This window comes from Crocuta crocuta, unplaced genomic scaffold (genome assembly GCF_008692635.1).
Source record: "Crocuta crocuta isolate KB4526 unplaced genomic scaffold, BGI_CrCroc_1.0 scaffold339, whole genome shotgun sequence".
In the NCBI taxonomy this organism is placed as follows: domain Eukaryota; kingdom Metazoa; phylum Chordata; class Mammalia; order Carnivora; family Hyaenidae; genus Crocuta; species Crocuta crocuta.
The window spans coordinates 1,161,923-1,173,564 of NW_027530357.1; the positions used below are offsets into that span (position 1 = coordinate 1,161,923).

The window sequence follows — 11,642 nt, forward strand, 5'->3', positions numbered from 1 at the left end:
AAAAGGGGGCGGACGTGATCTGATTTTCATTTCAAAAGCGGAGGATGGGGCGCCTGGGTAGCTCAGTTGATTAAGCGTCTGTCTAACTCCTGATTTCAGCTTGGGACATGATCTCAAAGTCTGTGAGTTGGACGGAGATGAGCGCCTGACGGTGCAGAGCCGGCTCAAGATTCTCTCTCCCTCTCTCTACTGCTCCCCTGCACACTCTTAAAATAATTAAACTTGAACAACTCAAAAAGTGAGGAACTGGGAGAAAAGATAGCTGGAAAATGCTTTGCTGGGGCCAACTGTGTGCTGGATACTATCTGAGCCTTTTGTGTAACTCAGCAACTCAATCCTCTCAACAACCCTGGGAGAGAATTTATAGATGAAGAAACAGGCACAGAGAGATCAAAGAACTTGCTTTGATTATACGGTGAGTGAGAGGCAGGGTCAAAATTTAAACCCAAGCCATCCCGGCTCCCGAGACTGAGTTCTGGCCCCTCCCCCCACCTCATGGGAGTGGAGACACTTGGTGGCAATGTGAAAGCCACGGAGAAATGGTTTCACGATACCAGCTGTGTTTCCAACTCAATGTTATTTCTTTGGGCCTCAGTTTCTTCACCTATGGAATGGAACCACACCGCTTCTCCTTCACAGGGCTGTTGTAAGAAACCACTGAGGCACATAGTTGTATTAACTTCAATAAATGGCAGCTCAGAGAGGACAAGTCTAGGGGAGACGTCATGGACTGAGAAGCCACCCTTACTCATCAAACCATGGAGTTCATTTTTTTCTTCCTGGCACACGCACAAAGGTTTCCGAGGCTCTGCCTTGGGCTTTTAAGGTGGATTAAGATGAGGCCGGCATGGTATCTACTTCTGTTCCTGGAGATCGGGCTTCAGGAAGGTACAGCACCCCCTCTCCCCACACTGGGGTCGCAAGGTAACAGAGCCAGGAGTGGAATGTCCTTTCTGAGCCAGATTCCATCCGGGGACTGGCCCCGTGAAGACTTGCAAATGAGCGCTGGCCCATGCCCTCAAGGAAACATTAACCCACGGCCTTTGAGGCCCACAGGCAGCACAGTGTCAAGGGACACTGAGGAATGGGGTCTGGGGGCTTGCGAGTGAGTTCAGGACACAGACATTTACCCACAAGGTGGCACTGGATAGGATTTCATGGCCCGCAGTCACGCGTGGCATCGGTGAAGGTCCTCATGACTCAGACAAGGAGCTTCCCATCTACGGTTTCATTTTCTCTTTGCCAAAATCTATGTCATCACAGGCACAGCAACCGAACACACACAGAGGGGTTGCACAAGGCAGCGTACAGGTTCTCAGAGAAGAAAAACAGCAACGGGGCAGAGTGGTGAAACTAGGTGAAATCAGCTTCCCGGTGTTGTTGACACCCTAAATCACGTCTCTCTCTCTCTGTGTTACATGACGGAGTCAACCTAGCCCAGTATTGATCAAGACACCAAAACCTATGAGCACTAGAAAAGACTTGCTTTGGTCTCGGGTGGCCTAAGAAGTTAGTTTGTAGGGTACACTGGAAAAGTAGGAAGGTGGAGAAGATTCCATGTAGCACAGTGCCTCCCAGAGAGAGGAGTTGTGTGTTTAGGAAGGAGCCCTTAAGAAGCCACATGGGATCGGTGCGCCTGAGGAACGCAATGGCTGCTCAGCTTTCCTCCAGGGAGGGGCCTCTAGGTAATTACAGAGCAATCAGGGATGCAAGCCTGGGGCCTGAGCGGAATTGTGAAACTCCACCACCAGGGGGCCCCTCCTCTGCACTCTTCCCTGACCTAGGACCCAGCAACACCACTGCATCAATGCCAAATATTTAAATCCCATTCCTTTGGAAGTTCACCAAGATAGCAGCTTATCTAGGGCACCCACATGACCCTGAGAGACTGAGGGGCCGGATAAGGGTCCCAGGCTTTGGAGAAATAACTTGTGGGTTTGGGGCCACAGAGAGAACAAGGTATGTATTCTCCTTTCCCCCACACCCCCAATATTAGAGTTGCCTGTGCATTTTGCAGTTAAGGAAACTGAAGCACAGAGAAGGGTGGTGGCAGAGACTCCAAAGACTTACTCCTGGCTCTGGACACGGACACCCTGGAGGCTGGTGGTCCTTGAGGGATAATGGGGTTTATTTTGAGGCACTTCTCAGAAAACTTGTCCTATTTCAGCAGGACCAAGAAGCGGCCTCACCAATGCCCTGTCCCATCTGTGGGCCCCCAGGGGCAGAGAAGGGCCCTGCCCAGTCTGGGCAGTCACCCAGCCCCTCCCACCTCTGGGTTCTGCATTAGGGGTTGGGGGTCCCTGAGATGGGAAGGGGGACAAAGTGGGGAGGAAAAGGATGGGAGAGAGAAACAGACACCAAAATAAAAGGAGACAAAGATCAGATAGAGACACAAAGACTGAAGGAAAAGAGGGAGACCGAGAAAGACCAAGAAAGAGACAGACAGATGGACACAGACACAGAGAACATCATGTTTTGCAAATGGCCACCCTCCCTGGATAAGAGGAAGAAGGCAGAACTCAAGGGGTACAGACATTTGGATTCTGGGAGTGGGAATCAATCTACTCATTCATTCATTCATTCATTCATTCATTCATTCATTCTCTCCCTCCATCCCTCTTATTCAATAGTCCTTGGTAGGGCAGGCTGTTGCCAGGATGAGGGAAGACAAGTTGCTGAGAAAGGAAAGGAAAGGAAATTCCAGGTAGCCCATCAGACCTAGGAGGGCCTTGGAGGGGTCACCCACCCAACACAAGCTAGTTCCAGAGCAGGAAATCGAAGGTTCAAGTGGCGGGGGACAGACCACCATTATCTAGCTAGAGGCAGTGAAGGGATGAAACGCTAAAAATCTCCAATCAGCAGCAGCCCGTGGAGGCTCAGCTCATCATACAGAAGCCACCCACTCTGGGCCCATCACTTCTAATCAATGGCCTCTTAAATGTCCCTTCCACTGTCCCCTTCTCCTCACCATGGTCCCTGCAGCTGAAACATCCTATCCAAACTCTGGCACAGACCCATTCCCCCCCACCCTTCACCCCGCCCTACCTAAAATCCCCATTCACCCCACTCCCTGCCCAGCCTGTGGCCCCAGAATAACGTGCACTGTCCTCACAGGGTGGGCAGGGGCCTTGCCTGTCCAGTCCCCAATGCCGTTCCTGCACCATACCCCCCGGCCCTCACCCCTTCGAGCACCACCAAACCATTTCATTCACCAATCACACAGTCTCCTCTTCCGGCCGCTCCTCACATCTCTGTCCACCCCTGTGGCCTCTGCCTGGGACTCTTTCCCCTCCTGTTGGGTGAGTCCCGTCTACCTTCTGCACATACAGCCCCCTCTCCCCCAGCCCCAGACTGAATCACAAATTCTATAAGCACCCATCCCAGAGCTGGGTGCATCACATTCAATAAAGGCCCACTATGATCAGTAGTATTAACAGTAACATGATATTTATAATAAGAAGGGCCATGCTGCAAGCAAGGAGTGCCCTGGATACAAGGGAGATAAAGCAGGAAGACACAGAAGTCTGCCAGAGACGCTGCAAAGGGGGATGTGACCCATGGTGGCCCGGGGAACAGGTTTCCAGAGAGAAGAGCTAGGATGGGGGCGGGGCCAAGGTCTCAGGGAGAGGAAACCCATGTGCGAAGGGCTGGTGTGTTTTCCAACTGTGAACTCCTCATACCTGGGGTCTGATGTGTGAAAGGGGCAGCAGGTCTGCCCCCCTTCCCCCAAGGTCCGGGACCCTCCAGCTCTGAGGACTTCCTTACACTGTGGTGGTGGCAGGCACCTGGGGTTAGCAGCACTGACTGATGCTATGGGGAGGGGGTGTCCTCTATGCACCTGCACCCCACTGCCGGCCCCCAACTCCCAGGGCCATCTCATCGTTCCCTGCAAAGGCTCAGGACACAGGAAGCATTTTTAAGCCCCTGAAGAAAGGGATGCTGCTCAAAGAGCTGCCTCTGTCAGAGGGACTTAAGGAAACGTTTATACAGTGTGAGCCCAAGGAAAGGCCAGGGAGGGTTTATGTTCTCCCTGTCTCTCTCTCTTTTCCTTTTCAACATTTTAATACACACCTCACCCCACTGATTATCAACTCTTGATATTCCCCCAAGACTCGAGTGTAAAATACATAGTATGTTTTCTTAAATTTATTCTGAGAGAGAGGAGGAGAGAACAAGGAGGGGAGGGGCAGAGAAAGGGGGCGGGGACAGAGGATCCAAGCTGCTGACAGCACAGAGCCCAATGTGGGGCTTGAACTCATAAACCGTGAGATCATGACCTGAGCCGAAGTTGAATGCTTAACTGACTGAGCCACCCAGGTGCCCCAAAAATACGCAGTATTTTTTTAATGTTGTGGTCCAGAGGTGAGAATACTAGGTTCCTGGTTTAAGAGCCACGGGCCTCACTCTGTTCTGGAATCACCTGGGAGGTTTCAAAGCACTCCTGATGGCCTGGCCCCCTCCTAGGATCCTGATGGGAATGATCTCAGGTGCAGCCTGTGCGTCCAGACTTGAAAATCTCCCCAGGTGATTCTAATGTGTAGTCAGAGGCCCCCCCCGCCCCCTTGCCTTTCCTGAATAGTGGGCTGTCCCAGTTACAGGTCACTTAGAATGTATACTTTACAGCATAGCCACACACACACTGTCTCGTTATAGTTTTTACAAAACCGTTAGGAGTTCAATACTGACATCACCACAGGATAAATGAGGAGACTGAGGCTCAAAGAGGTAAAGAAATCTTGCCCAAGGTCTCATCCCTGACAAGTAAGAGTTCAGTCTGAAAATCCAATCCCCTGATGCCATTTTAAGATTCAGTTTCCTTGGTCAGAAATTAGGAGGTTGAATTAGACCAGAGGTGGTAAATACCGGCCATGTGGCCACACTGTCCCCTCTTCTACACCCTCAACAGACATCACGACTAGATTAAGGCACTTGGGTTTCTGAAAGAGAACAGAACCTCAGAATCCTTCTTAAACATGGATTCCCTGGAATGCACATATGAGGTGATACCACCCTGCATCCCTGGACTAAATGCTCCTGAAGGACCCTCGTATCTGTAACATTCTAGAATTCCATAAATAGGGTTGCTGCTGCAGCCACAGGAAGGTTAGCATGTGGGCCAGCCACGGGATGCTTTCAGAGTCGGCCTCTCCCCGCCTCCACCCCGCTGCTCCCCAGGACAAGCCGGAGAGATTCCCGTCTTGTGCCTGGCTTCCTCCCACCAACTCATGGGCAGCTCAACTTAGTGGTTAATAATGAGCAGAGATACTGTTGAAAGCCAAGCCTGGGTTCAAATCCTGGTATAAGCAAGCGAGACACCCAGCTTGGAGCCTTGTACATATTATGTGCTCAATAAATGATCGCTTAAGCACAAACTAAAAACTGATCAATATAAAGAAAGTCGAGATTCTCAGGCAGACCCCCCACCCTTGCTAAGCCCTGTCCCTTCAACCTGTCCCTTTTCATCCTTCTTGAATTTCCTTCCTCCCACTTCTCACCCTCAGACGCTGGGACGGAAGGATGGCTCTGTCAAAACCAAGCTGTGTCCGGCCAGTGCCCAGACCTTAGTATTCACAGCCTACATCTGCTGAACACTTATTCTGCGCTAAGCCTGTTACATGTATCAACTCATTAACCTTCACAACAACCTCACCAAGGCCATACTGTTGGCTCTGATTTGTGCACAATGACACAGGACCAGGGAGGCACAGAAGCTTGCTCAAAGTCACACAGTCAGGAAGCGGTCTTCATCTGGTTTACAGACATACAGACCCCCAGCCAAGGGCTGCCCCACACAGAGACAGAACCTCTCACAAACAAAACCGCTTCCCTGATATGCACGCCCTCCCCCTTCCTGGGGGAGGGCTTCACACCCAGTGCACATTTCATCCAAGTCGGTCAGTTCCCAGGTACAAACCCCCAGGGCGTTCCTACTGGTGTGATGGAGAGGTAAGGATGTGGGCTTTAAAACCGGGAAACACTATGGTGAAATCCCTCATCAGCCCATTGAAAACAATCTGTGTGACTTGGAGTAAGTTACTTCTTACTCCAAGCCTCAGTTTTTGGACCTGGGAAATGGTACCACATCCTACATCCCAGGGCTACTGTGCGGGACCCAAACACACATGTAGCAATGGGCACAGATCTCGGCACCCTGTAGGTGGCCAGGAAGGTTTGTCTGCGGCAGTCTGAACCTACAGGAAGCGCCTGGCACACAGCCGGCGCTCCATAAATGCCTACTGGGAAACCAAACTTAGGAAGCGCACTCAGAGCATAGCAGTACTCAGTAAACGTCTGTGAACAGAATGAAAAAGCGCCCGCCCAACAGACCATTGGCTTAAATGCAGACAAGACACCTGACGAATAGCAGATGCTCAACTAGCGTCCCCTAAAACGAACCTAGTTTTATACCTCTGTATACAGCACAGGGTTCCTGGTTAATAAAGGTCAGTGGTGAGGGACCTGCACATAGTAGGTGCTCAAGGAATGTTTGTGGTGACCTCAACAGAGGGAAGGTACGCATAGTAGGTGCCTGATTGCACAGAAGCTGCTATACGTGAGGGGAGGGGACCAAGCACACAGTAGGTCTTGACCAACACGCCCAGGTGAGCAGAGGGGCACACAGTAGGTGCTCAGGAAGGGTATTCCCATGCCCCTCCCCCCGGCGGGTCCTCTCTGCTCCCCTCTGCCTCCTCACCTTTGTTGTAGAGAGAACCGTCAAAATAGTAGCTGCCCGTGTAGAAGCCGGTGGCCAGCTCGATGAGGTGGCGAGCCCACGTGTTGCCGGCGCCTGGGAAGCTGGCCAGGGCGACGAGCTGCTTGGACTTGGCTGGGAGGAACCTTCTGTCCATGCAGCGGTTGTCTGCAAAAGGCAGGACACTGTCAGGGGCAGACAGAGCCCGTCCGGAAGGGACCAGCATGTGCAGCCCCACCCCCACCACTTCCCAGCCTTACGACCCAGTGCACACGATAGAACTCCTTCAGGGCTGCTTCCTCATCTTTAAAAGGAGAAAAGTGGTTCCTCGTAACAGGATCGATGCGAGGGTTACATCAGCCCATGGATGAAAAGGGATGATCGCGCAGCAGGGATTCAATGAACATCAGCTATGGGGAAGCGTCTTCTCTCCCGCCTCAGTTTCTCCCCAGAACAGTGAATCCCTCTCTCACACCTCCACCATCCTTTCCTCTAGATGCAAACCCTTGTATGCTACCCATCTACATGGGGTCCTGTCCAAGGTTCTGATCTTGGCCTCCAAGCCCCGGGGGGCCAGGCTCCTTCATCCTCCAGGGCTCATTCCACCCACCCGCCTGCTAGCACTTGGGGTCTCCGCACTTCCTGTCTGTGCCCCGCTCCTTCCTGACGCAGCACCCTGGGTCGGAGCCTTCACTGCCCCCCACCCCCTTCCTTTGCCAGGTGTACTGCTTCTCTCCTTCCACTTTGCTGAATCAGCACCTCCTGCCTCCCGTGCTCCCTGGGCTGTCATTCTCGAACATTGTCTCTCCCCTACGGTTCATCACAATAGTCAAAGGATTTTTTGTTTGGTTGGAGACCCTGTCCATACTGCTTTTTGCTGCCTCTCCAGCACTTTCTGTATCATCTGGTATATACTAGGGAGAATACCAGTGTCTTCAATGAATGGATGGATAGATGTAGATGGGCGGGTAGAAGGATGGATATCATGGCAGAAGGATGGGTGGATGGATAGATGGATAAGAATATTTACTTCGCAAGGATCTTGTACTGACTGACATGATACGTGTTATGTGTTAATACACTAAAGTGCTCAGAGGTGGTTGTTATTTATTTTTTTTAGCCTCCAGCTTCCTCATGTATAGATGGGCAGGGGCAGGTGGGTACCATTCTGATCCTCTGGCTCTCCAGAGGGCTAAGAAGGCACTGGGTGATTTCGTCTGGTCCCTACAGAGGTAAGGGAAGCTGCGAGAAGGCCAGCATAGGGGACTCTGTAGGGGGAGGGGAGGGGGAGAATCCTAGATTTGGGGTTCCAGCCCTGCTTCTGCACTCTGGGCTGACGACCTCAATCCTTCATTGGAGATGACAGACAATGCCCTCTCTCCTGCCCAGGCTCACCACAGTGCTCTGCATCCTACATCCTATACTCTCTTCCTTCACTCCCACTCCCAGCAGGGGGATAGACAGAGACAGAGAGAGAGAGAATCCCAAGAAGGCTCCTCACCCAGTACTGAGCCCAATGAGGGGCTCCATCCCCCGACCATGAGATCATGACCTGAGCCAAAATCAAGAGTCGGACACTCAAATGACAGCCACCCAGGTGCCCTAGATCACTTCATCATTAAAAACTTCTCTTTCGAGGAACCGCTCTCTGCCCTCACCCCATTTCCACCCCACTGCCGGTAGACTAGTCCACATCCTCCATTCCACATCCTTCTACTGTTCCCAGCAGTGCCATTCTGGGCTCCGCCCCCCTCCTGCACAGAGCCTGTCCTGCCCAAGGAACCAGTGACCCGTGACCGCCCGGTGCTCGATGCATCCTCACCTCGCCTTACCACACGGGAGCATCTGATACCACCTTCCATCCCATCCTTCCCAGAATCCCTTTCAAGCTTCCACACGGTCTTTCCTATTCCACAGGACCTGCCGTTACAAAAATCACTATGGGCCACCCTGAGGTCTGCCCATCAAGGGAGAAGTCTGAGATCCTAACCTGAAATTCCAATTCCTCAACCTATTTGCTGGGTGACCTGAGTAGGAACATGATGGATCTGAGCCTCAGTTTCCTCACCAATAAAATGGGAGGATTGACAACAACGGTGTCCTCGGTGAGGGGGGTCAGATGAGGGAGTGTGCATTAGCACGAGGGGTGCCAACGAACCACGGCTCCGACCAGAGGGCCGGCTCCCCTCCCCCACGGCACCAGGTTGCATCTGGGCAGAGCACAGCAGACTTTGGGAAAAAAGAATCCGGTTTCTACTGAAGCCAAGGGGGTATCTGGGAGTGGTGATCACAGCAACACACTGCAAAAAAAGCCTCGGTGTCTAACTTTCTGGAGTACGGTAAGGTCTTATATTTTGCTTTTTGTTTTAATAAACGTTTATTCATTTTTGAGAGAGAGCGTGGGCTAGAGAGAGGATCTGAAGTGGGCTCTGCACAGACAGCAGGGAGCCAGACGCGGGGCTCGAACCCATGAACTGTGAGATCATGACCCCAGCTGAAGTCACAGGCTCAACTGACTGAGCTACCCAGGAGGCCCAGTTCTTACATTTGGAAAGGGGTGTGGATTACTCACGCATCACTGAACACTATGTTTAAAATTTATGCATTCTACACTATGTAAAGGTCACTTCAAAAATCATAAGCCAGGGGCGCCTGGGTGGCTCAGTCGGTTAAACGTCCGACTTTGGCTCAGGTCAGGTCTCACCATTCGTGGGTTCGAGCCCCACGTCGGGCTCTGTGCTGATAGCTCAGAGCCTGGAGCCTGCCTCAGATTCTGTGTCTCCCTCTCTCTCTGACCCTCCCCTGCTCATGCTCTGTCTCTGTCACTCAAAAATGAATAAACATTAAAAAAATTCTTTAAAAAAATCATAAGCAAATACTGAATTATAATTAAGGACATGTACCCTGAAGTGTAACAGTGTTTGCAACTGAACAGCTGACCCTCAAACAACATGGCTTTGACCTGCGAAGTCCACTTACATGCAGATTTTTTAATAAATACAATATGCTACCATAAATGTGTCTTCCTGAAGATTTTCTTAGCGCTTTTTTCTCTAGCTTACTTACTGTAATACATACACAATACAGAGAGCATATAAAATAGATGTCAGCGGACTCTACCTGTTATGGGTAAGGCTTCTGATCAACAGCCAGTTAAGTGTTTTGGGGAGTCAAAGTTAAACGTGGATTTTAGGCTGTGCAGGGGGTCATCACCACCCCAACCCTCATCTTGTTCAAGGGACAACTGTCCTTCAAAATGCATGACAAAAATAAGGATCAAGGGATGGCGAACTGGAGATGCAGGATAAATGTAACAGGATGCTGATGAGTGTAAAACACACGGGGTGCACTATGGGTGTGCACGGTAGGATTCCATTTGTTTTCCCCCTTGGAGGTTGGACATTTTTCCATCATATAACACTGGCAGAGAGAAAAGAAGTTTCTCCAGAAAACAGAATTCTCTGTTCAAATACTGAATGGGAGGCCAAGACCCACTCCGGGGTATAAAGGCTGTTGTTTCCAGCCCAAAAAAGAAAGCAATATTGGATAGAACTCTGGAATCTGACAGACCTGGGTTTTAATCGAGGGCTGTTAGGACCTAGCTGTGTGACACCGAAGGAGTCTCTTCCTCTCTCTGAGCCTGTTTCCTTACCTGTAAAATGGAGCTAATAACCTTCCAGGATTAAATGGAGAAGATGTGTGAAGTAGTTCCAAGATATACAGAGAGGCTGTGGTTAAGAGTGGAGCCTCAGGACTCAGACCGCCTGGGTTTGAGTCCCAGTTCGGCCCTGTCCTAGCTGTGCGGCGCTGGCCAAGCTATGCAACCCCTCTGTGTCAGGTTGCATCAACTGTAAAATAGTAATAACAGCAGCACCTAGGTCATTGGACTATTGAGGATTAGAGGAGATAATTTGGTCTAAAGGGCTTAGACAGGATCTGGCACATAGGTGTTCAATAACTATTTAGTTCCTGGAAGGAACATGAGTATTTAGCACATAGTAAATGCTCAATGAATGACAGCCATGATGGACCAGGCTCTTGGCAACCACTGGCTTCTCAAACCTCCCAATGCGAGGAGCTGCAAGCTTGAACAGTCATGGCCTGGGGACTTGGCCCAGGGAAGGAGCTAAGTCATCAGTTAAGGGGCTCTTTATCTGCTATTGAAGCCATTCCCGGTCAAGGGAGGATTCATCTCCATAGGACACTCCCTGAGGCTAAGGGAGCATAGCTCTGCACAGACTAAGGGACACTTCCAGCAGGCTACGGGAGGCTTCTCCTCCTCCTCCTTGGAGTGTAAACAAAGCCAGGAGTCACTCTTAGGAAACAGATTCTCGCTCCCTGGGCTCTTAGCAGGACCTCAGGAAGCAGCCACAGATGGCCACCACTGGTAATCCCATGGGGCCGAAAAGGGGACAAGGTTTTGGTAGGGGCAGCCATTAGTTCTTGCGGCACCTCTGGGCACATCAGGAAAAGGCACACTCTCCTTCCTCTGGGCAGAGGCACTGCCATCCAGAGTGTAGACCACAGGCACCACTTTCCCCGTACATTGTAGGTTGTGCCTGTGCAGTACCCAACCTACCCAACCATACGGGGTGGCCGGGTTCCTGGGAGATGAAGGGGAGGTCTAGCCCACTGGTGGTTTATTGGGTCTCCAGACTTCAGGGGGTATGGGGAGCGTTCTTTACTCGGTGGGCAGAGCTCTCTAGCAGGGGCTTTGGGGTCAAGAGACATGAAAAGAAACCACTCTTGTAGATGTGTGGTTGTGGCCAGTTCCCACCTCCGGAGTCTTACTTCTCCTACCTGGAAAATGGGGATGATAGTGCCCTGGTCATAGACTCACTGTGGGCTTTACCTCATTAAATGAGCTGAGGCTTCACACAGGACCAGCACACAGTAGGTGGTCAGCATATTCAGATATTGGGGTAACCCTTCAGGGGGTTCCCTGAGGCAG

At 51.3% G+C, this 11,642-nt stretch overlaps 1 protein-coding gene across 2 annotated transcripts in view; it reads right to left on the reverse strand.

The window, feature by feature from the left end:
- Positions 1–11,642, reverse strand: part of WSCD2 (WSC domain containing 2) — a 117,211-nt gene that overhangs the window by 8,971 nt on the left and 96,598 nt on the right. For both annotated transcript variants that reach the window (XM_077765990.1, XM_077765991.1), the window contains exon 7: positions 6,695–6,859. In XM_077765990.1, coding sequence (XP_077622116.1) covers positions 6,695–6,859 — 165 coding nt within the window. The remainder of the gene's footprint in view (positions 1–6,694; positions 6,860–11,642) is intronic.